Source organism: Oryctolagus cuniculus, chromosome 16 (assembly GCF_964237555.1).
Source record: "Oryctolagus cuniculus chromosome 16, mOryCun1.1, whole genome shotgun sequence".
NCBI lineage: Eukaryota > Metazoa > Chordata > Mammalia > Lagomorpha > Leporidae > Oryctolagus > Oryctolagus cuniculus.
Genome location: NC_091447.1, coordinates 34,605,247 through 34,631,927, shown reverse-complemented (window position 1 = coordinate 34,631,927; position 26,681 = coordinate 34,605,247). Strand labels below are relative to the sequence as shown.

At 39.6% G+C, this 26,681-nt stretch overlaps 1 protein-coding gene across 1 annotated transcript in view; it reads right to left on the bottom strand.

Moving 5' to 3' along the window:
- Window positions 1-26,681, bottom strand: part of THSD7A (thrombospondin type 1 domain containing 7A) — a 451,027-nt gene that overhangs the window by 59,148 nt on the left and 365,198 nt on the right. The window contains exons 10-13 of the mRNA XM_070059784.1: window positions 22,383-22,515; window positions 21,108-21,211; window positions 6,972-7,166; window positions 5,232-5,495 (exon numbers count right to left, since the gene is read on the bottom strand). Of these exons, the coding sequence (XP_069915885.1) occupies window positions 5,232-5,495; window positions 6,972-7,166; window positions 21,108-21,211; window positions 22,383-22,515 (696 nt within the window). The remainder of the gene's footprint in view (window positions 1-5,231; window positions 5,496-6,971; window positions 7,167-21,107; window positions 21,212-22,382; window positions 22,516-26,681) is intronic.

Below are 26,681 nucleotides of genomic sequence, written 5' to 3'. Positions count from 1 at the left end.
GTGTTTATTTGAAAGGCAAAGTTACAGTGATGGAGGGAGAAAGGGAGAAAGAGAGAGAGAGATTTTTCCATCTGCTAGTTTACTTCCCCAATGGCTTCAATGGCTGAGGCTGGGCCAGGCTAAAGCCAGTAGTCAGGAGCTTAATTCAGGTATCCTACGTGGGATCAGGGGCCCAAGCAACTGGGCCATCTTCTGCTGCTTTCCCAGGCTCATTGGCAGAGAGCCGGATTGGAAGTGGAGCAGCTGGGACTGGAACTGGTGCCCATAAGGGATGCCAACTTCACAGGTGGTGGCTTAACCCTCCACCCCACAACAGCGGCCCTGTAAAGATCTTACTTTGTTTTAAAGACGCTAGTTACTCTCAATGACCTGTTCCATAGTTTCCCAGATATGTGATACAGAGTGAAAGAAATTGGGAAAAAGAGAGTGCCTCATCAGAGTGTGGATTAGCTGCAACCCTAGTAGAGCTCAACTTTTTCTATGGGAAAAAAAACTCTTTAATTTTTCACTCATTAATTCATCCTACAAATATTGACTGAACAGTTACTATCCTTGAGGCTTAAGATATATCATTGACTAAAACAGTATAGTCTCACTCTATATTCTTATAGGGAAGATAAAGCATTAAAAAACATAATGAGGGGCTGGCGCTGTGGTTCACTTGGTTAATCCTCCACCTGCGGCGCCAGCATCCCATATGGGTGCCGGGTTCTAGTCCCAGTTGCTCCTCTTCCAGTCCAGCTCTCTGCTGTGGCCCAGGAGGGCAGTGGAGGATGGCCCAAGTGCTTGGGAGCCTGCACCTGCATGGGAGACCAGGAGAAGCACCTGGCTTCTGGTTTCAGATCTGCGCAGCACCAGCCATAGCGGCCATTTGGGGAGTGAACCAGTGGAAAGACCTTTCTCTCTCTCTCTCTCTCTCTCTCTCTCTCTCTCTCTGTCTATAACTCTGTCAAATAAATAAAAACATAATGAGTAAATTACGTAGCATGTTACATTCCTTAGAAAAACAAAAGGGATCTGGAAGAGGTGGGTGGGCTGAGGGGTACTTATGCTTAAATGGAAATCTTATTCAACCGTACCTGTGCAAGCTAGGTTTCCACTAAAAGTCTAAAGAATCAAGGTTAATTGATATAATTTTAAAAATTCCAGAAATTCTACCCTTTGTTCTGGGAAATTGTAAAGGTGATGAACTTGAGAAATAGCCCCCCATGGTTTCCATATATATGCATTTGGTCAATCAAGAATGGAAAAATATTCATGAAAAAATGCATTGATAAGAATCCTATTTCATTATTCCCTAAAAAATATAACTATTTACATAGTATTCAGAGTTGATCTAAAGTATGCAGGAAGTTATATGCAAATACTACACCATTTTATACAAGGGACTTGAGCACTGGAAGATTTTGGTATCTAAGGGGATCCTGGAGCCAATCCTCCCAGGACACTGAAGGATGACTATACCTAGTGCTATGTGGTTAAGCACTTACTAAATTCCTAGTGAATCCACTGATCAAGATTTAGAGGGTTCTAGTGGTGGGTAGAAAATGTGTGATACTGTTTTCAAAGCTATCGAAATACTATCCAAGATTTCCTAACCAAAATATACATGTGTAGTATGTTTTTGGACAGTTGAATGTCCCAAATATATGTATATATGTGATATAAATATATATAACTATAAATTATAAATGTTTTTATATAGTAACTTTATTTAATACTATAAATCAGCTGAATGAACACTTATGTGGCACCAAAGGCATTCTTTAAGATTCGTTTTAGGACTACAGCTATGTCACTTTTCAGCACATAATCTGTTATTATGAAGAAATCCAAACATAATAAAATTGTACCCAAATTAAAAGCATTAAAAAAATGGTCACGTGGGAAATAGTGTAAAATAACATAATGAACTTGGCGAAAGATTGCTTCATCAGCATAAGATCGGTAACATGGTCTACAGCTGGACAATGATTAAACAGAAATGCCCTAAGGCCACCACTGAATAGGGGATTGCTGTCACTGTACTGTACCACATGGGGATCAATCTTATATTTAAATTGACAGCAGGAAAAGATTTTCTTCTCCAAAGCCACTTAAAACTCTATGTCCACAATCCATCTGGAAAGCTAGTTAGGCTGGGAGAAGGCAGTTGTCATAGAGATTGCAAGTTAGAGAACGACGAGGATGGAGTGGAAAAGTTGTAACATTCCACACACACCATTCAGACCTGCCAGGGTGAGAAGCAATTTCTGAAGAAATCAGGCAATAGGCATTCACCTTTTAGGACTCTGAGTAGCTGTGTTGGTAAACACTGAAACAGCCCACGAGGTGGTGAAGATGCCAGTGAGGATGCCCAGGTCTCATGGCAGAGCGCCTGCTTTGGTTCCCAGCTATGGCTCCTGATTCCAGCTTCTTACTAATGCAGACACTGGGCGGCAATAGTGACAGCTCAAGTAGTTGGGCTCCCACACTCAACTGGGAGACCTGGATTTAGTTCCAGCTCCTGCTTTGGCTTCACTCAGTCCCAGCCATTGTGGGCATCTGAGGAGTAAACTAACAGATGGGAATCATCTTTGTGTCTCTGCCTGTTTCTCTCTCTCTTTCTCTCTCTCTCTCTCTCAAATAAATACTAATTTTTAAAAATCCCAATGAACATCCATCACAGATCATAATAGATGAGAGAGGAATGATGGAGAACATACAGAAGAATTAAACTGCAATGTTTCACTTAGTGTACTTATATACTTCCACATCCCCAAGAAGTTCAATGCATAATGGATTAATCTTTTTTCTGAGTGTGTGTTTCTCTAGAATACTGTACTTCTTTCTTCACACTTTGAGTCAAAAATGCTAAGAAGCCTACTGCCTCTGGCCAATTTCAATTACGTTTTTAAAAATTATTTATTTGAAAGGCAGAGTGACAGAGAGACAGAGAGTACGCTTCCATCCACTGATTCCTTCCCCAAATGGCCACAATAGCCAGGGCTGCACCATGCTGAAGCCAGTAGCCAGGAACACACCCTGGCCTCTCACATGGGTGGCAGGGTCTAAGCACTTGGGTTATTTCCCAATGCCTTTCTAGGTGAATTAGCAGGAAGTCAGAACAGAAGCAGAGCAGCAGGACTTGAACCAGCACTGTGATATGAAATTTGGGCATCCCAAGTGCTGGCTGAACATGCTGCACCACAGTGCTGGCCTGGGTTTTAATTATTTTATACTTTTAATTTTTTAAAGTGATCAACTATTTGTGTGAGAGTCAATGAATATTTTTAAAGTTTTTTTCTCTAAACATAAGATTGTTAGATGACTTTCTAAATCATAGGTTTAGTAGATCAGGGTAAAGAGAATATATGAAAGTCATTCTAGAGGTTCACAGGTAATGCTATGATCTTAGTGATTCACTGTGCACAGCAAATCAAAATATGAACTCTGCATTCTAAAGAGAGACACATTTTTAAAGTGATCTTCGAGTTCGCATTACAAAAATTATCTGAGGCAGAGAAACACACACACATACTAGGATAGAGTGGGATGGAGACAACACACAGAGAGCAGAGAGTGAGCTGGTTCACTCCTTAAAAGCCTGCAACATTTGGGATTGGACCATGCCAAAACCAGGAGCCAAGAACTCAGTTCAGGTCTCCCATATGGGTAGCAGGGACCCGAGGACTTAAACCATCCCCTGCTTCCTCCCAGGGTGCACATTAGCAGGAAGCTAGGGTTGGAAGTGAAGCTAGGCCTCGAACCCAGGTACTCTGACATGGAATATTAGAATCTTAACCAACATCATAACCCGTAGACCAAACACCAGTTCTCATTTTTACATTTAACGCCTTATTACGACCTTTTAAATTGCCACCTGAAAACAGGAAGAGCATTCACATTTTTCTTAGTGTCTAATAGATAATACCAATGTAATTTATGTAAAGAATAACATAGTTTCTCTTAGATATGTTCCTCAGAGTACAGATTACCTATGAGTATTGTAAACACTATCATTTCTTTTGTAGTTATGGTTCTAAGTGCATGAAATAATGTTTAATGTAGCAATGCACATATAATGACCTTATTCACGGCTAGAGTTTTGCTACAGTGGAGCTTTTGGGGGTGAACTGAAAAACAGACTTTGATTAAAATAGTAACTATATGATAAGATTAAGACAGACAAGATTTTTACATATCTCTTGGGAGGTAGAGGTTTAAGAAATTTCAATAAATATGTCATGATATCTTGATCATTTACAAATGTGAGGTGGTTTTCTTAGTTTGTGTTAATTTCTGAACCATATAATAAAACTGGAACCTGAAAACTCCAATAGCAGAAGTTATTTCAGCAAGGTTGGAAGCAAACAGCCATGCATCTTGCTCATCCTGCCTTGGCCATTTCTATCAAGAAGGCAGATTATCAACCAGTGTTTGCAAACATGTGATATCTATGATTCAGGCTAACTCACTGAAAACTAATCTCTTTCTGTTATGAAAGGATGCATATATTAAAATAAAAAATAATGAAAAAACATTGCTAATATTGCCTATTATTTATAAAATAAATAAAACAGTTTAGTATATTATCTGGTCAAATATGGACTGCATTCACAAACTTCTCGTATTTTATTCTTGATGTCAATTTCCCTTTCTGTTTAGGTTTATTAAATGAAAGTGGGCACAGTTCCCTAGAAACATATACATTTTTCTGTTTTCTTGATTCTCTTTGGCCAATCTCAACTCAACAAAGAATGAGCAAACGTTTGAGTTTTTACCAATTATGACTTTCCATCTTTCTTCTCTGCTACTTGGGGCACGTTGCAAAGATTGTCCATTTCACTATGAAAAGTCAAAGTTAAAACTCTAATCTCAAGTTGAACTCAAATCTTAGGTCCTCCTCACTCCTTCTCTGAGCACAGAATTGTTGGGAATTGTTGGGTCTATTGAATGAACAGGCTTTAGCGAAGCCCTGAAAGTTACTGGCAACATTTTTGCCTCCCGTTTTGAGGATATGGGCATCCAAAGTCTCCCTGTCACCTGTACTAGCGACTTGATTGCCAGCTGGAGAGGAGACAACATTCTATTGAATATCCTGTTGCACATACATGATGTATAGTGTGGTGTTCCACTGTGTTCAGCTTACACTGCACTGTGTAAACTTTCATCTCCCCTCAACTGCAACACACATGCATTTCACTCCCCAAAGACAACATAAATAGAGCGAAGAGGAAAGAAGGGATTACCATGGCTGTTGCATCTGGATGTTTCCACAAGCCGCCCATTTTGATCGTAGCATGCCATTGCTTGGTAACGATATCCTTGGCCACATTCTTTGATGTCTCCTTGTACTTTCATTCCCAGTAGCACTTCCACTTTCCCCTCTGGTAAGATACAGTCTGACCAGTTCCCCACAGGCTGTGCATTGTATTTGTCACAAGGACAATACTGAGTCTCAATCAGGGGGTACAAGTGGGAATTTTTACATTTTTCTTTCTTTTTACTTTTTCCTGTGGAAGAGAAACCATCAGACAATTTAAGTTGAAAAACATTATTAATTTCAAGCCTCTTGAAATTTCTACCTTCTTATGCCTCCTCTTTCCAGTTTAGACCATATATAATAGAAACCTATAAGTAAATGATATTTTCTCACCCCACAGAGATGTATATAAAGGCGATTGCTGGGGCTTAGAATAGTGAAGCTTTCCTTATACCTCATTTTGTGTGAAGAAGTCACTTGTATTAGATTTTATGCTCTTCAAAATGATTAAAATCCTCTAAAATGATCCTGTTTTTTCAATAACTGGTGAGTTTCTGGTAACTGCATAAACCTCTCCTTTATAACATTTAAAAATAAGAGATGGAGAGAGTCCTTGTGTTGGACTGAATGTCTCTCTTGCTAATTCCAAATAGATGGTATATGGTTACAGAGGATTTTTTGAATCACTGCCGACTATGATTTTGTACCCTTCAGTATTTTAGAGAGGGAATGACTTTGACATACTTGGTGATTCATGTAGAAAACAGTACTCAAAAATATTTGAAAATGTTTGAATATAAATGTAAATCATTTTTTAAAAAAGAAAATCATGTTGAGGATAAATTCCATATGTGTTTGAAAATATTTAATTAGTTTAATGCTATCAAATTAATATTGATGGTATACTTACTATACAAGAGCACTACAAAAAGTTTGTGGAAAAACAGAATAAGAAGTGGGTCTGTTGTGGTGCAAATTTTCAAACCAATGTCTGCTTACTTTTTCAAAATATATATTTTCTATATTTAAAGATCCTCTCATATGTATCATATGTAAAATAACCCTTAATTATAACATATAATGAACTACATATATATATATATATCTAACGTTCATAAGCTGTCATATAGTTTTCAACAGTCTTACTTTTGCAGGTGGTTCATTTTATAACTTCTATCATGAAAAGTCTATTAGAACCAGTATTTTTTGGTTTCTTTTGTCAGTGACAGTGTTTCTTAATGTACCAGGCTCTGATTCAATATGATGATCCTGACTCTTCCTTGTTAGATCACTTCTCTTTTTTTCTGTGTCCTCTCTTTTATATGTAGTTTTCAGACACAGGATTAAAGTCACATTCTTCCTTGTAGGAGATAAAGGCTAATCTGAAAAAGTGACAGTGAGAATGGGTTAAGAAAATGAAAGGGCGATTTTTCTACTTTGCTCCAACAGCCTTTTGGTAATGTTTCAACCAAAACATAATCTATCATCACCGTATAGTCGTTTGCGTAGGGAGTCAGGCTGCTTTTTTCTATTTACTAAAACTACTTATTGCTTCTCTCACTGCCAACTTACATTAAAATACACATCCAGATCCCCTGGCATATTGGGTGTAAGCACAGCAACAATACGGCATTTTCAAAGGCATTGTCAGAACCCTCTGCATCTAACTTCCATTGCGTTTTTCCACCTTGACAAATGTTGGCTTGGGCATCCCAATTATTCTTACCAACAATAGTGCGCTTTCTGGTCCTCACTGCCCCACAGTCTCCATTGCACGAGGAAAACTTGGACCAGCTGGTAAACTGACAGTCGTCTTGGCAGGGGATCTGGCAGGCTTGGGTGAGGGCTGGCACGGGGCCTGCATACTGGAGACATTCGGGGATGCCAGCCTGCCCCCCATCTTGCTTTCGACAAGTAATGGCTGGAAGAAAAGCAGAACGCTGTTTACACCACAGTCAAAGGTCTAATTACTCTATAATTTAGAAATTAACGTTTGCTTAGATAGGAGTCCTATTTTATTTCCTTGTTTACAGAAGACCTGTAGTAGGAGTTGTTTCTAATAATCAGACATTAAATTGATTTTGCAGGCTTTCTAATAACACACAACCCCTAGTGATTTTCTTGGCACAGAAAACTACATACACATACGTGTTCAATATTTAGCAGTTTTCATGAGATGCTATTAAATATGACAACTCATGTCACACATGGGGTATATTTAGAAGTGAATTATTTCATGAGGCAAATAATATATGATCTCTGACAAGTTTAATGTTGAACACTGGACATTGATAGCAGTGCTGCAGAATACCAGGTACCTTTAATACTATTGTATAATGCTGGACTTCTTTTTTTTATTATTATTTATTTATTTATTTATTTGGACAGGCAGAGTGGACAGTGAGAGAGAGAGAGAGACAGGGAGAAAGATCTTCCTTTTCTGTTGGTTCACCCCCCAATGGCCACTGTGGCTGGCGCGCTGCGGCCAGCCCACCACGCTGATCCGAAGCCAGGAGCCAGGTGCTTCTCCTGGTCTCCCATGCAGGTGCAGGGCCCAAGGACTTGGGCCGTCCTCCACTGCACTCCCGGGCCACAGCAGAGAGCTGGACTGGAAGAGGAGCAACTGGGACAGAATCCGGCACCCCGACCAGGACTAGAACTCAGGGTGCCGGCGCCGCAGGCAGAGGATTAGCCTAGTGAGCCATGGCACCGGCCAATGCTGGACTTCTAGAACTTCTATATCTAGGGTCTTATGGCAGTGAATTGGTTGGTAGGTTGGAGTGCAGAGGACATACTCATGGAACTTGTCTTGAAACTGCATTGGCATAAAACATTCTTTTTCTTTTTTTAAGGTTAATTTGTTTATTTGAAATGCAGAAATAAAGAGGGAGGAAGGTGGGAGGGAGGGAGGGAGGAAGGGAGGGATCACCACATGGGTGCAGGGGCCCAAATAGTTGGGTCATTCTCTGCTGCTTTCCTAGGCACATTAGCAGGGAGCTGGATCACCCAGGACTCAAATCAGCGCCCATATGGGATGCCCTCTGTAGGCGGAGGCTTAACATTTTACACCACAGCACCAGCTGCACAAAACATTCTTTTCCTACAATGGGAACTTATTGGTATGGCTTTGGAGTAGTCAATGGAGATACAGGATAAAAGTCCTCCACCCACTCTGTCTACAGCTTCTTCACCTACTCAAACATCAATCCTGAATCTAAAAATACAAATGGAAATTTCTAGTAATGTTCATCTAGCATAATTAGCATTTCCTCAATTACATATGGACTCAGAAATAATTCTAATTCATATATATTTTTCTCCCAAGATATCATTCTATCAAATTATTTAAAACAAGAAAATATTATATTACTTATTGGACATAGATGTAAAATTGCTTTAATATAACAGGTCTTAAAGAAAAAGAGCAAATGACATTTATAGACTCCTTCCTCCCCTCTGCCATTTCCCTCCTAAGTTTCAAAAATCACCAATTCATTGGGGCCAGTGCCATGGTTCACTTGGCTAATCCTCTGCCTGCGGCACCGGAATCCCATATAGGCATGGGGTTCTAGTCCCAGTTGCTCCTCTTCCAGTCCAGCTCTCTGCTGTGCCTGGGAAGGCAGTGGAGGATGGCCCAAGTGCTTGGGAGCCTACACCTGCATGGGAGACCAGGAGGAAGCACCTGGCTCCTGACTTCAGATCAGCATAGCTCCGGCTGTAGCTGCCATTTGGGGGCTGAACCAACGGAAGAAAGACCTTTCTCTCTGTCTCTCCCTCTCACTGCCTGTAACTCTACCTGTCAAATAAATAAATAAAAAATTTAAAAAAATCATGAATTCATTTATTGAGAAATGATGGCTGAGCATGTGGGTGTGAAGTAAGAGAGCTCTAACCTTGCGTTCAAGGAGAGGGAATCATGGGAACTTGCACAGGCAAGGGATTACAAAGAATATCCACCTAGTTTGAAAGGACGTGATCCCTAGCATGATATAAGAGGAATTCCCATGACACAGAATACCAATGAGCAGTCCTCTCCCCATTTGACATTTGGAAGCAGGATTGACAAATAGTTTAAATCTGGTAAGTTCCCATGGTTCCTGGGAAAAGTTGCTCCAAGTAGGCCCAAAAGGAAAGACTGAGAAACAGTACAATATTAGACTTTTAGCTAATCTGGAGACCTAGGAGACAAAGATGTTTAATTTGGGAAGTGCAGACTTGACCATATGTATTAGAATCCTAAGCCATAAAGAAGATTGCATTATATCTAACTAAAAGAAAACTGAAAATTGTACAACTGAGTTTGGGTTCTTTGAATTGAAATTGTTTTTGCCTACTCATCCATTTTAGCCCTCTGAAATATATACAAATACAAAACTGAAAAAATAAATGAAATTGTGTTAGATTCTTCATTAAGGGTCCTTTGTAGAATTTTATTATAGAATTGCTCCAACTATCATCACATTAAATGATACCAAAAAGGAAATACAAGGTAACTCCACTATCAACATAACTGTAGAAACACATTAATTTACTTCGTGCAGATCTATATTAGTTACATAAATCCAAAGTTCTTTTCCCATATACCTACCCTCCATAAAATCTTAAGTACTTCAGTTAGTTGAAAAGAAAAAAAATTCCCGTATCTGTTCCTAGAAACCCACTCAACATTCTACTCTTCTTATCTGAGGTTTTCGACAGTGTACTTATGGAAGGAATTACTCATGCAATGTTATCCAAACACATAGAAACAGCACCATTTGTACAATATATTGAAAATTTATCGTACATCTCAACTAGTTGGTATTCTGACTTAGAGGAAACACAACAATTCAAACACAAAAATGCAATCTGAAATGAACTTCCTGCTATTTAGGTAAGGAAAATATAAATGTTTGGGAAGGGAACCATCTGGTCCCTCGACTTTATAAATCTTAAAAATCATTTCTAACACACTGAAAACTGTGATTCTAACTGTAGAAAAGAAGGAGCATACTGAGCACGCTTCTTAGCACCCCAGAAAGCTACATATATCCAGACAACTGTATCTGTATTTACAGGTAGAGCTTGTGTAGTTCATGTGTAATGACGATGTAAGTTCTTTGAGCCTTGTTAGCATATAGGCCAAAAATCGTGTGGGCTTACAGACAATTCATGAAAGCTTCTTAGTTAGATCAGAAAATACCAAAATCATGACTTTTAAATAAATTTCTTATTTAACTCTATGCTGATAACATGCATTTATTTCATTTATACTTTTATTTATATAAGGCACTGTCATTGTTTTTAAGAGTCAGTTGATAGGTTGCCCCCAGAATTTGAAAACTTGGGTATCATTAATGTGTTTAACTTTTGGGTTACCTATGACTCAAGTTAGGCATGCTGAGCCCCAATATTGAAGAAATATTGTAAAGGCAGATTTAAAGAAAAGACAGTTTCTTCAACAAATGTCATGAAAAAAGGAGCTCAGCATGTTGTTAAATGAAAGTCAACTTAAAATATACTAACCCAACACAATGCATGGCCCATTTTGGACCCCACTGTGAACACACTGTACATTGATATTTTTGAGACAACAAAGAAAGTTAAACATGACCATAACAGATGATATGAAAGAACTGTAAATTTTGTTAGGTATGAAAATAATGTTGTTAGATTTAAAGAAAGAATCAAATATTTATGGGTGATATATGAAGGAGCTTCAAAAAGTATCATTAAAAGATAATGTGAATTATTCATGAACTTTTTGAAGCACTCTCATATATCTTATCTGAGAGTTGCTTTAAAATATTCCAGAAAAATTCATTTTAAATGTTTGGTGAGTGGCAGATGATCAAGAAAGACAACATACTATAATCAGTTGAAACTGAGTAAGCATAATAATTACTATATTACTAGTATTCATTATATTCTTTCTACTTTGGCATAATATTGAAACTTCACATAAATTTAATAAAAGATTTATAAGTAGAAAAAGTCAAGCCAATTTGAAAACACATAAATTGAGTATGAGCTTTGTTCTAAAAAAAAAAGTAAAATAATAAATGCTCACAGAATGACAAGGAATAGATCACATTGGTTGAGCTAAAAGGAGATGGATATGTGTGCTACGCAAATATGAGTTTGTAAATAGAAGGCTACCCATGCAGCTCAGAAGTAAATCCAATAGAATTCAGAATGTAGTTGCTCATCTTCATTTTCTTGAAAAGGAATAAAACTCCCTTATTATTCAGGTTGCACACAAAGGGGAAGTTCTATTGGTCAGTGAATTATCCTTCAGCAAGTAAAGCCATGTTGTCAATTTGTTTGAATAATCAGGATGAAATAAATTGCTAGATCCAACATGTACACACAGATGCTCTTCTTATGGGAAATAGAGTAGGATTAATATCTTTGTGCACTGAAAGCTGTAGGATTATATGTAACAAAGAGTTCAAAGAGCTCTGAGTGCTTATTAAACTGAGCAATATTAACACGGTATATCCTACTGCAATCATGTCTCTGTAGCATTTGCAACAGCACACATTCAATTGAGTGATCCAGTGAGTGATGTTTCCTATTGTTTCATGGAAAAAATGGTATTAGTGATTATGAACCATGTAGAAATGAAAAGGAAAAAGTTTAAGCATGAGTGGGAGCTCATTATCAAGAGACTTAATTGCGCTTAGAAATTAGATCAAATCTGTAAATAATGCAAGAGGACTATAGTCATTTACTATGTGGACACAAGGATCTTGGTCTTTCTCTGTGCAAGAGATTTTCACCGTCAAGTCTGCCAACATGGACTCCCTAATTATAATTCTGAATGCTTTTCTTTCTTATTGAGCTTAAAGAGTTACATGTATTTAGCAATCTCACAAATTCATTCATGAATCACAAATTCATCATATATGTGAAAATTTTAGCATGAGATTGTATAGGCAACAGTAATGAGCTCCCAGTGGTATGGCTCAGCCAGATTGCTGGCTAGGATCTAGGAAGAGTTAACTGTATCACAACACATGGCACAGTCAGGAACCATCGCTGACACAGTGTGGAGCCAAGTTTATTTTATGAGCTACTATTTAAAATGGCAAACACTAATAAGAATTTTATAACAAGATTCTTGGAGAGATACACAGCAAAACAAAAAGTCCCAAGTCTACTAAGATACTAATATTCAAAGGAAATTTGAAGAAAAATTTTTAAAAGATTTTAAACTTTTTATAAGGTGGTTTAAAAATTCTTTTAAATTTATTTAAAAGGCAGAGAGCTCTTAAGTACACTGGTGTACTCTTCAAATGCCTGCAATGACCGATGGAGGTTGGGCCAGGCAGAAGTCAGATATCTGGAACTCAATCCAAGTCTCCCATGTGGGTGGCAGAGACTTAATTATTTGAACCATCATCTGCTGCCTCCCAAGGTGAACATTAGCAAGAAGTTGGAATTGCGAGCAGAAATCAGGCATGAAACTCAGGTGCTCCAATATGGGATGTGGACCTTCCAAGCAGTATTGTAAATATTTCTTTTAAAAGATTTATTTTATTTATTTGAAAAGCAGAGTGGCAGAGAGCAAGAGAGAAAAGGAGAGACAGAAAGAGCTCTTTCATCTACTGGTTCACTCCCCATGTGGCTGCCATGGCTGGAGTAGCCCAAGTCGAAGCCAGGAGCCTGCAACTCCACCCAAGTCTCCCATGTGAGATCAGGGGCCCAAGCACATGGGCCATCTTCTGCAGTTTTCCCAGGTGCACTAGCAAGCTGGATTGGAAGCAGAGTAGCAGAGACTCGAACCAGCACTCTGACATTCCGACATTGCAAGTGGCAGCTTAACCCACTCTACCACAATGCCAGCTCTTTAAAAATGTTCTTCAAGATTTATTTATTTGAAAGACATAGGGATAGAGAAAGAGGGAGGGAAAGACACAGAGATAAACAGACCAAGCAATATCTTATCAACTGTGCTAATTACCTGCCCCTGAAAACATTTTATACTTGGAAAGTTTTAAACAATAGTTTATTTAAGTGAAGAGCACAAAACTGGGTGGAAACTAATAAATATAGCAGTCAAAAGAAGACTTTTTTTAGAGTAAACTTTCATTAAAGCAACTGCTTCTCCTAATTCTTTCTGCCTAATTTTTTTTTTTTTTTAATTTTACCATGGTGGAACTCTCCCTGAAAAGTAGCAGGCTAATGATAAATTGGCCCAAATATTATGGGTCTAACCCCAATAATTCCTCCAAAAATAACCTTTTATAAAGAAGACGTGGGCATCTGGTGCATCGTCCAGATGACTGTCTCCCTTATCCAAGCGCCTGGCTTCAAGCCTTAGCTCCACTTAGGAGTCCAGCCTTACGCTAATGTGCTTCCTGAAAGGCTGCAGGGGATGGGTCTGTGCCACCCTCCAAAACATGGCCCCTTCCTCTAACATACACCGGAGCCCTGGCAAACTGGTCAATGTACTGTACCCAAACACAGAGTTTACTCCTTGCCTTTTGGCTTGACTTGTCTTATGGTTTCACTGCCATTTTCTCTTGTACTCTATGCCCTAGCATTGGTTCCCTCTTGTTTGCTTCTTCCAATACTTCCATGGTCATAGAAACACTACTGATGTTTTACTAATAGGTCTTGGGACCCGAATCACGTGCAGGAGAGTCTATTTCTTACAACAAAAAATTAACTGAAGCTATTTGTTTTAACTTTCTGTTCTTTCAACAGCCTGGGTCTAATAGCATGAAGGCAACATGAAACATGCAGCATGGATTAGAGCAATATTTGTTTTATGAAAGAATGCATTATAATGAGTAATATTCATGGAATTTGAATTGGTTTTCAGGGACTGGTATATCCTGCTTACAAAGGTTTCTGAGAAAGTGTAATATTAATAACCTTACATACACTCAGATAGGAATTTTATTTAAAGACATTGATGACTTGCTATTGCTACAGACTCAGTTGTATTTCCCTAAAATTAACATATTAAGGCTCTAACCCCAGTGTTATTATTAGATATGGTGTCCTTTTAGAAGTAATTAGGCTTAGATGAGGTCATGAGGGTGGGGTTATCATGATGGGACTGCTGTTCTTATACAAGGCCAGACAGTATTTTCTCTCCTTTCTTCTCTCCATTACCCTTTGTGGCATGTGAGGGCACACAGGGAGAAGACCCCTGTCTGCAAGTGAGGAAGTGGGTCTTCATTCAGCACCAAATGAACTGCAAAAATAAATGTATTTTAAATCCTTAGTCTATGGCATTTGTTTCAGCAGTCTGAGTAGACTAATAGAACTATTTTTAAATGGTATTTGAGAGAAAAGAGAGAGATATAGAAAGATAGAGAAAGGAAGAGAAGTATAAAGAGAGAGAGATCCTGTCCACTGGCTCATTCTCCAAAGGTCAGCCAGAGCCAGGACTGCACTGGGCTGAAGCCAGGGGACAGTTATTCCATCCAGATCTCTCACACGGGTAAAAGGAACCCTGTTACTTGCGCCAGCATCGCCCACCCCCAGAGTTTACATTAGCAGGGAGCTGGAGCCAGTAGCTGGGGATGGGTACCAAACCCAGGTACTCTGATGTGGGACACAGGTGCCTTAACCAGCATCCTAACCACTAGACTAAATTCCTGCCCCTACAGGCACTTGTTTTATAAATAACATTTCTAAAGTTTCTCCAGAAAACTCGATGAATTTAAAGAAAAATGCAATATATCTGGGCAGCTAATCCAACTGAGAGAAGATTGAGAAGAAAAAAAAAAAAGAACCTGGAGACTTGGAATAAATGATATAAAATCCGCATCAGCATTATTTCACTTTTCCTTTCAAAAATAAAGGAATTTGATCATAAACAAATACATAAATTTCCTATATCTTTCTAAACTTTCAGGAGTATATCAGTTTTCTTTCAAAGCACTGGCATTTTAACAGATCAGCAAACATTTTAAAATAGTTTTGACATACTAAGCCGGCGCCGTGGCTCAATAGGCTAATCCTCCACCTTGCGGCGCCGGCACACCGGGTTCTAGTCCCGGTTGGGGCGCCGGATTCTGTCCCGGTCGCCCCTCTTCCAGGCCAGCTCTCTGCTATGGCCAGGGAGTGCAGTGGAGGATGGCCCAGGTGCTTGGGCCCTGCACCCCATGGGAGACCAGGAAAAGCACCTGGCTCCTGGCTCCTGCCAGGATCAGCGCGGTGCGCCGGCTGCAGCGGCGGCCATTGGAGGGTGAACCAACGGCAAAGGAAGACCTTTCTCTCTCTGTCTCTCTCTCACTGTCCACTCTGCCTGTCAAAAAAAAAAAAAAATAGTTTTGACATACTACTGACAGTCACAGAGGACAGACTTGCCCAGGATTGCATTTACTTCACTGCAGTGGACTCCTCCGATATTCTCACCCCTCTGTCATTCGTACTTCTAGGTAAGGCAGATTCTCACTCATTTGCTTTACCGTGTGAATTCGTGCTGAGACTGTAAGGAGTTAACGGTTGACCATTTGCTAATGATACTTTGGGAACATAAATTCTCCCCAAATTCTTTGAAACATGTCACCACGATAGTTCCTCCAACTGGAACAATCACGCTTTGAATGGTGCTAAAAGCAAAGGTGAAAGTTTGTCTGCAACAGTTACTTTATTGGTAACAGGGAGCTGAAATCAGGCACTAATAACTGGATAAAAGAAGATCTGGGATGCTTGGCTAGTAAGGCCATAGTTCAAGCACAGTGAGTTAAGCTGCTGCTTGGGACACTGGCATCCCCTATCAGAGCAGCGGTTGAATCCTGGCTGCTCCACTTCCAATCTAGCTCCTTGCTAATGCACCTAGGAATGCAGCAGAAGATGGCCCAAGTTTTGGGCCCCTGCAACCCACATGAGAATCCTGGATGGAGTTGCTGGCTCCTGGTTTCTGCCTGGCCCATTCCTGGCTGCTGCAGCCATTTGGGAAATAAACCAGTGGAAGGAAGAACTTTTCCTCCCTCTTCCTGTGTCACTCTGCCTGTTAAATAAATAAAAAAAATAAATCTCCTAAAAAGAGAATTTAATGTTATATTTTTCTACTAATAGATAAGATTCAAGTCATTTGAAAAGGAAATCTGAATTATAACAGGTGACTTTGTAAGTAAAATGCTGAGCGGCGCACACACCTTTCCTTTCTATGTATACTTAGTAAGTGAATGTTTACCAACCAGTGTTGGATATGATTTGTCATCATCTAGACAGGGCAACTATGAGACTCTGGAAGACTTTTCTCTCCTTGTCTTCCATATCTCATGCATTTTCAAATTTCACCTGTAGCTTTTTTTATTTTGAATTTTACTATTGAAGTTTTTACAGTCAGCATTTTATTCCTATGTCCCCTAAAGAATGCTGCAAGTTCACCCTAAATTCAGATATTTTACTATCAACATGGTCTTACAACATACTAACGTCATAATTAAATGGTTCCTTTCTTCTTGAACTGAATTTAGAAACATCTTCCCAAATGAGGAGATAAACTCTAGAGACTTTCTGGTCCCCTTGGGCAATGACTTTTCAAGACTATTAGAAGTTGTGACTACATCACTGTTTACATGCTTGCATTTAGATGCCAGTCAGTGAGCTTTTTCTGTAAAGGGTTAGATAGCAAACATCTGTCCCCTTTCTGGGCTACACTGTCTCAGCTGTAGCCGCTCCACTTTCCCTGGTCTTCTGAAAGCAGCTACAGGCAATGCATAAATAAATGGGAGTGGCTGTGTTCCAATGAAACTTGTATTAAAGAAAACAAGCTGTGGGCTGGATTTGATTCACAGGGCACAGTTTACTGACCTCTGGTGTAAACGACTAGTAGTATATCTATAGGTACAGATAAAGTCAGTGGCAAATGCTTCTGTCTTTCTAATTATAGAATGGTAAAGTGACTACCTCACATTTTACTTCACATGACATCATTTCCAATTCCAGTAAGAAAATGGTAATTTCAAGGTAATGGGCTATAAAATAAATTCTTCAGATGAAAAGAAATAGCAAAGAGCCAACAAATACAGTTCATAGATAAAGAAATCTAATGGCAAAATATAATAGCTACTTTTACTTAAATGCATATATCTTGGAGATCTTGGCTCTTTCTATGGCTTCAACAAATCACTTTATAGAAATGTTACCCAAATTTGTAATACTGGGCTGCCCCTTTTAGTTCCTGCTTTCTTAGGTAACCTCCTTAAAACATGATAGCCCTATGCTGGCCTGATTGATTCTAAGGCTTCCAATCAGAACTTTCCTTACCAATTTTTCTGTATACCTGCTCTCTCCTACCTAATATATAAAAACTTAACCCACATCCCTAATTGAGGAGACTGATTTGAGCATTATTCCTGAATCCTAGCTTGGCTGCCTTGTAATACAAGTTTCTACAAAACAAACAAACAAACAAACAAACAACAAAACAAAACACTGTAGCTTCAGTGATTGGCTTTCTGATATGTGCTAAAAGAGAAAGACTAATTTTTTGGCTTGGTAACATTTCAATTTGCCATCCTAAGCTATCTTTTGCAGCTACATTTCTACATTTCAAATGCATACTTAGCTAATTCCACTTGGTTATCCTCCTGTGCTCTTAGACGGAAAATATACAGTATATACTTTCTAAAATTAGCTCTATTTTCAGACCTGAGAATTTTCAGCCATGTAACCGTTCTTAAGCAGAACATGTTGGAGTTAAAGAGTCACATGTTCATCATTGACTTCTTACTTCTACCACTCCTTTTATTGTCTGCCACTAAACTCTAAAGATATTTTCTACTATCCCAAGTTCAAAGTCCATTTATTTCTGCCCATTTCCACTACTGTGGCTCCAGTCTGAGTTCCTATTCCTCCAGCCTTGCACTGCTACAGTGTCCTGGCAGGCATTAGGCCCATGACCACTTATCTTTCTAATTTATCCTGTCATGCTGACAGATAAAACACTGTTTTCATCAGGCCCTTGCTCCTTTCACTTACTGAACAAGGTCTAAAATACTGATCCTGACGTTGATAGCCCTCCACAAAATCCTCCCAGGCTCCAACACACATCTTCAAGGCTTCAATATACCCACTTTCTATAAACACATTTACTATTTCTTTTACCTCAAATGCTTATCTCATGAAATTGATCTTATTTTGTATTCTTTCCCCCCTTCTGCTTATTCTGATAGGGCACAAGTCAAGTCTAAGTTCGCTCTTTGAGTCTTTCCTTTTTTTGTAATTGATTAGCTTTAGTTTTAAACTCCTACTTGAGAGTGATGTTAACAAAGACAATCTCATTTCCCTAACAAACATGAGTTCCCTGGTTTAAATATCTCCATGCTTTCCTAACACAGGGGCTTTTGTACTTGGTCTTCTGAATGCAACCTCAGTTACATCTAATTGGAATTAGAAAGTCTGATGTACTAGAGAGGATGGGAAGTAGCTTCTCTATAATCTTTGCCAATTGATTTAATGCTTACTACATAATTATTTTAATCATCAAAAAACAGCACACTCTATTTTTTAAAGTCCCTGATGATTTAAAGACAAAGATGAAAATAGCAAGCTTTTGGCCTGTCAATCCTGCAGAGTTCTGAAAACAACCATGAACATTAAAGGAAGAAAATTTTGCTTTCCTGCCATTAGCAAAAAGACATTTTACTCTTAATGTTCCCATTTCATGTTTCTGCAGAAATATAGGCACTGAGAAAAAGCAATCTTCATCTAGTAAGAAAACAAAGATCGTCTTCCTATGGAAGGAAGGTAAGGGGTTCTTCTGAGTATATTTATGCAGAAAGCACTTGTTATATTGCAACTTTCTCTTTGCAGATTTCCTGAAAATGGATAAAATTGCCAAGATAACATAAGCAGTCTGACAAGTATGCCAAGATTAGAAAGCATTACATAAGTACAGGCAGAGGAAGAGGGACCAGTAATAGAAAACCAAGAATGGAATCATCAGAAAGGCAGGAAAAAGTACTAAAATAGCCCCGAGGAAGCCAAAGGCCCTTTGATATACAAAAAGTGGGTAACCGGCCCCTTCATTCAATTTTTAAAAGACTAATTTGTAGTGGGGAGAAAGACTTTCAAATCTATAATGCCCAAATCTCCACAACTGGAAAGGGGAACCAGAATTATTTTCACCTGAAGCTCATATACAGTAAAATCCTAAGGGTGGGCATTTGGTCTGCTTGGTGACACTGGTGTCCCGAGGCTGGCGCTGTGGTGTAGTGGGTTAAGCTGCTACCTGCAGCGCCAGCATCTCATATGGGCACCGGCTTGAGTCTTGTGTCTTAGCTGCTCCACTTCTGATCCAGCTCCCTGCTACTGTGCCTGGGAAAGTAGCAGAAGATGGCCCAAGTCTTTGGACCCCTCCACCCACGTGAGAGACCCAGAAGTAGCTCCTGGCTCCGGATCAGCCCAGCTCTGGCCATTGCGGCCATCTGGGGAGTGAACTAGCAGATGGAAGACCTCTCTCTCTCTCTGCCTCTGCCTCTCTGTAACTCTGCCTTTCAAATAAATCATGTACCTTAATATGTAATTGAATATACAACCACATTTCTTTAATTTATTGACATTTTACTACCTCAATTGTAGTTACACATTTTATAATGATTGAAGCCTTAATGTGTAGAAAAATTCTAGTTTTTGTTTATATGATTTGAGAGCTCATTTTTTTTTGCTATGGAAAATGACAATTTTTTTAATTTTGAGAAAAATCCTGTGGGTTTAGGGTTCAAGAACTTGCGCCATCTTCTACTGCTATCACAGGCCATAGCAGAGAGCTGGATCAGAAGAGGAGCAGCTGGGACTGGAACCGGCACCCATATAGGAGCCAGAACTGTAGGTGATGACTTTTTTCCCTATGCCACAGCGCTGGCCAAAAAGTATATTTTTAAGCATATAGCAGGAAATACATGCTAAAAGTCAATATAGGTAAAAACCATTATGTGCTCTCTAAAGACTGAATTTGCTACATGTACAAACAACATGTTGCAAAGGCTGGGACTTAGTTATGCCCTATAATATCTATTTTTGCAAGCTTGAAATATTTCCATCACCCTTTTCTGTAAGATTTCATGTTATCTGGTAGTGCAGACAGATTGCAGTTCACACATGGCAAATTTTGAGCAAATAAATCTGCCATTAAAGAAAAAACCCACTCCTGAATACCAACAGAATTGTGTGTAACCATGACAGTGTTAGGAATGCTATTGCCCAGAACTTCTGGGAAAGCTGACCAATTATATTATGTTGTATGTATGCACACGTATAATGCATATAGGTGACTGTGTCAAAAGGAAACCTTGATTTAAAAACCAACCAAGTGTCTAGTGCTGTGGCACAGTGGGTTAAGCTGCCAACTGCAATGTCAGAATCCCACAAAATCCCACATTGGAGTGACAGTTCAAGTTCTGGCTGCTCCACTTCTGATCTGGCTCCCTGCTATTTATGCCTGGGAAAACAGAGGCAGATGGCTCAAGTCCTTGGGACCCTGTACCTGTATGAAAGACCAGATACAGTTCCTGGCTCTTTGCTTTGGCCTGGTCCAGCCTTCGCTATTACACCTGGTTAGAAAGTGAACCACTGGATGGAACCACTCTCTCTTTCAAATAAATAAGTTTTTTTAAAAAATAAGCTTTGATATACCATCTATGTCATGACCAAAGCTTGGGCCTGAATTTCTTCCAGTTATCAATGAGGAAGAAATACAGGAGCTATGGGCTATTGTTAAAGAACAAAGGATATGATTTACAAAAATAAGATTCCATGTTCTAGTGTTTTGTGAATGGGTCATGGAAGATTCATGTCTGCTTCACTCTGTTTGCTAGGCAAAGTGTCAACATGCAAAGCGAAGGACAGTGGTCAAGTTGCTGATGGTGGAGAAATGAAAAGCAAGGATACGACGCAATGGGGCCTTTACCTCTCGCCTGCCGTCCAGGCCCACAGCCTTCTTGTGCTCCAGGGCTGTCCTGCTGCACGCTCCAAGGGACTAATTGGCACCTGCGCCATTTGTGCGTCTTCCACCTATAAGAAAAGAAGTCCAATAGAGAGAAAGCAAAAGGGCTGCATAAATCAGAGATGGAGCAGCACGGCAATGTGACTGTGGTCACTGCAAACAGGAAGTTATTTCACAATGCTCAGTCCTATCTAGATTAACTTAGATCTTCATCAAGACATTATGAGAAACATTGATTATAACAGTACTTTGTATGGCAGTGGAGAGAAGAGTACAGCACTGTCAGATTCTACCAGAGTGGAAGATACCACTGAGCTTCTTTAATGACCAGGACTATCAAGAGCTGCCTGATGTGGTGCAGACCATTTACATAAGGCCTATTTATCCTTATTCAAGTTACAAAACTGCATTAATTCATGAGTCTTTTGTACAGTGTTCTTTTGGTTGCCATTGTAGGAGTAACTCAGCAGCTGTAATTATTATACACTTCACAAAACAAATTTAAAAAATAAACACATTTGGTCAAACTTGTCAATATTGATAAAGCAAACATACAATTATACTACTTACCATCTTGGAATTAAAGATATATGTATTAAAATGGTAAACCTGTCATCAATTTCATCTTAAATTATTATTTTGTGATTATATATTGCACTAATTGATGCTATAATATTTCATTTGTTGTCAGGGTTCCAATTATATACATCAAATCTGAATGAGATATTTTCTGCCCTAATGGAAAAGGGTCCAGATTTCTCTGATAAATTATCAATAAATTATCAAGCTTCAATAATTATAATTTTCTTTGGGGTGATCATAAAGGAATAGAACAGAAATCTTGTTTGCATCATGGGGATAAAGGATGTCATTTCTTGAACTAGAAAGCCAGCATTCATGAGAAACTGGCGCTCTTTGGAGCCAGGGAAGAAGTAGTTAGGCTAATTCTCCTAAGTGGAAAAGAAACGCGTCCAAAAACACGTGCTTCATAATTATCAAGCGGTTTTCTGCATTTCTGATGGTTTCTATCAACATAAGACTCTCCCCAAACTGCTGGAGCTAATGACAGCTCGGAGATTTTACAAGTGTCTGCCTTTTTGGAGACAACTGTAGTATCAGATTAGCACTCCGGAAGAGGCAAGGAATGGCAGCTACAGGCACAAACATCTCCAACTTCTTCTCGGATGTCAACCACTTTTTCAGGACACTGCTCTCCAGGTTTTTCTGTGATTCTATTACCTGTAGCTCTGACACACTGGAGGGGCCTCGCACGCTTTCTCTTCATAGAGGGGCTCCGTGCAGTCCCGGCCTCCGTTGGCTGGCAGCTGGATGATGACCCGATGCCTCGACTGCTTCCTGCCTCCAGCGTCCCCTGGAATGAGGCGGCTTGTTAACGTCTGTCCTCGGCACCGATAAACCCACCTCCAAACATCAGCCTGCATGCAGAACGTACACTGCTTCCAGCAACTTGTGCTGTGACATCCTGAGTGAGAGACCTCACCTAGTCTACTCATGTATTAATTCTCCCTAAGACTACTTGCATGAAAAACCCAACCAATGTATACTTAAAAATGTGAAGATCAGAGAAGCAGTTACACAGTCAACTGGTCTTCTTACTATGCAGTTACAAAATAATTGCTGCTCTGTATATTTCTTCCCCCTTGAGAAGTGTGACAGATCTCATGAAATTACTTTCCTCTACTTAAGTTTACTTTTCGTGCCATTCCACATGGCCTTGCTTATCACACAGGACTCATACACACATACTGAATCTTCTTTACAAGGATATACTCACTATTACAATGTGAAATTTTATTTGTTATTACTTAATTGAAAATGCATAACTTGTGGATTATTCCAGTCATTTATTATTCATGATAAAAAGCCCAGAATCTTCAATGCAGGTTACATTCTAACCATCAAGGCTCTAAGTTGCCATATGAAAACCCTTTCCTAAAGGCAGACTTCTCAGAGAGGCAGTCAAAACAGTAATAATTACTAAAAGTAAATAACTCCAAGTTATGCTAAAAACAAAAATTAAGACTCACCTTCCATAAACATATCAATTTGACAGTATTAATATAAGGCCATTCAAAATTTTTAACATTATAACAAATAATATTTTCAACTTTAATATATTTCTTATTTTTTTTGACAGGCAGAGTGGACAGTGAGAGATTGAGTGAGAGAGAGAGAAAGAGAGAGAGAGAGAGAAAGGTCTTCCTTTACCATTGGTTCACCCCCCAATGGCCCCTGCGGCTGGCGCGCTGCGGCCAGGGCACCGCGCTGATCTGAAGCCAGGAGCCAGGTACTTATCCTGGCCTCCCATGGGGTGCAGGGCCCAAGCACTTGGGCCATCCTCCACTGCACTCCCGGGCCACAGCAGAGAGCTGGACTGGAAGAGGGGCAACGGGGACAGAATCCGGATCCCTGACTGGGACTAGAACCCGGTGTGCCAGCGCTGCAGGCAGAAGATTAGCCTAGTAAGCCGTGGCACCAGCCATCAACTTTAATATATTTCAACATACAATATATACACATTAAGGATGAATAGCCACATGGTGTAGTTTTACTTACAAAATATAATTTCCTATATAATTAAGTAAATTGAGTTCTTGGGAAGCATTTACATTCTTTTGCAAGGTACTACATATTTGATACACAGATTATAAGAAGACAGATTTTAAAGGGTTCACAAACCAGAACAATGAATGCTTAATCAGAAATAAAATGAAGAAAATTTAAAGTTAGTAGTAGAAAATATGATTTCCCAGTTAGAACTTTTCCATCACGGAGCATCTTTTCTCTTAAAGTCAACAGGGTTTAGGTAACTGACGCTAGTCTTAGATAAAGAGGATTCTGTGTTAGATGGGAATGGATCTGAATAGAGTCCCAACTACCTGACTACACAGGCGAATGTCATTAAAAAGAACAACAAAAACACCAACGGATTTCTGAGTCCATACCCAGAACCACTGGGAACTGGGATTGGGATTTGATTTCTAAAAACTTAGGTAATTGTGATGAAGAACTAGGTTTGGGATATATTAGAATAAATTACTTTGTATATATTATCCCAATTTAAAATTCTTTGTTCTCATGCAGCTTTTTAGGATTATTCCCATTGGAGGGGAGGGACCTGTACTACTACTAATTGTATTAACTATTTTAATGAATAAATGAAATACTATGGGTAATAGAGTAGGGAATTGGGGGCTGGAAGCTTTGGCAGCAGAAAATTAAAGTATTTGAAAATAATTTCATGGACTTTTTAACAATGCCAGTATCAAACTTAACAAATTAAATGATTAATCCAGGAAAGATATAAGAATCAACAGAAATTTTAATAAATTATTAATGCAGATTCTGTCCATTATACTCCTAATATCCAAATGACTCCTTTTTTTTTTTAAGGCCCAGGTGATAAATTCCTCTATAATTCAGAGCTGGAAACACGTTTCCCTTGATAATCTGTTAAGAAATTATCGTGCTTCTATTTTTTGTTTTGGTCACCAGAATCTCAGAGATAATTTCCTACTGAATTGCTGGAGCTCCCCTTCAACCTGCCCCTTGCCCCAAACACAATTCACTACCTGGCTCTATTCGTATTTCACATTTTCTGTTTTTCCTTCGGTTTTATGTTTACGATCTGCCTTTAATTTTAAAAAATAAGTATGTAAGCTAAATGGCTATTCTTGACATTAGTTTAGCACTGGGGCAAGGAAGGTTTTTATTTATTTATTCTTTATAGGGAAAAGAAGAAGAGCCAGACAAATGGGTCTTTACTTCCCAAGTGGTCAAAACTATTAGACACAATCACTCTCCAGCTTTTCTCAGCCTGCAGACAGAATACAAACGGGGGATTAGGACCAAGCAGTGTGCTGAGAGCAGGGAGCAGTGAGTTCAGCATCAGTGGCACCTTACAGACTGAAGCTGCGTCATTAACTATTTGGATGCCACCTGGCGCTTAGCCAGGGCTGTTACATTTTGGGAGGCAGCGACCAGACATTAGTGCTTCCATTCTACTTCGCTTGTTACCTTGAAAGCAAAAAGCGTGTGCTAGATATCTAAGGCTGTGATGACTCTTCTCACTTCTTTAATTGATTCCATTTAGTCTCATAAAAAGTTCAAATTCCTTAACCCTGTGCAGCTTATAGGATAGAGATAGTGACCTGATTAAGGAAGAATGCTTCAACGCTGTAACACCCAGCCAGCCAATTCAATGGGTTACACAGGAAGTGTCATGACATCCATGTTTCTACCCACTGGGAATTCTGTTTCTTCTCAGATCGCAGTTAAGAAATTGCTTGTGCACTCAATATAATGGCACTAGAGAGTTCATCCAGGTTAGAGAGTCCTCGGAGCTGAGTGCACACAAAGAGGTACAGACAAAGGGAGAGCTACAGCACACATTAAAAAAGGAAAATACACTTTTCTCTCTGCCGGCAGCCATCAAGGGAGGCAGGATGGGTGCACAGAAGTACATCTAGGAGCTATGGAGAGAGGCAGCCGATGCGATGCACTTTTTCCTGATCATCCCGCCAGCTATACTCTCTCTAGGGTACCACCCGCTCTCTGTGCTCCAAGGGGTGCCCTGCCCACTTGGCCCATGAAGGTGCACAGATTGGCATACAAGGCCAACCAAATTTATGTCATGCATAGGATTCCTGTGTGCTGTGGTGGCTGCATGCACCCAGTTCCTAAGGATACAACCCACAGCAAACCTGTCCATCAAGACACTAACCAGCTGAAGTTTACACAAAGCCTTCACTCTGTTGCCCAAGCATGAGCCAGGTGCCACCATGGAGCTCTAGAGTCCTGAATTGTTACTGGATTTGGAGAAGATTCCATGGACAAATTCCTTCAGGTTATCGTCATTGATCCATTCAACCTAGCAGAGGAAATCCTGACTCCCAGTCGATCACAAGCACAGGGGAATGCATGGGCTGACATCTGCAGGCCTTAACAGTGTTGGCCTTGGAAAGGGCCACAAGTTCCACCACACTAATGGTGCTTCCCATTGTGCAGCCTGGAGATGGCGCCATACCCTCCAGCTGCACCACTACTGCTAATACAAGTAATGCTTGTAAAATTCAAACCTAACAAATAGCTTACTACAGTCAACTCTGCTTAAAGGTGTTATTTGTCAGTTAAAACTAGTCTGCATATAATTTTATGAATCCTTTGTCAAATTATGAGAGTTAACAGTGCAATGATGTTTGAAGACTAAGTGATGGTATACCTTGTATCTAATATGACAAACTCTGTATTTTATCTTACTAGGGAGTTACATGTCCGTGTTTAAAACATGCTGTATGGGAGCCACGGCCTGTAGTTGTGGCATCCCATATGGGCACTGAATCAAGGCCTGGTTGCTCCATTTCCGATCCAGCTCTCTGCTAGTGTACCTGGGAAAGCAGAGGAAGATGGCCCAAGTGCTTAGGCCCCTGCACTCACATGGAGGACCTGGAAGAAGCTGCTGCTTCAGGCTTCAGTCTGGCCTAGCCCTGGCTTTTGAGGCCATCTGGGGAGTGAACC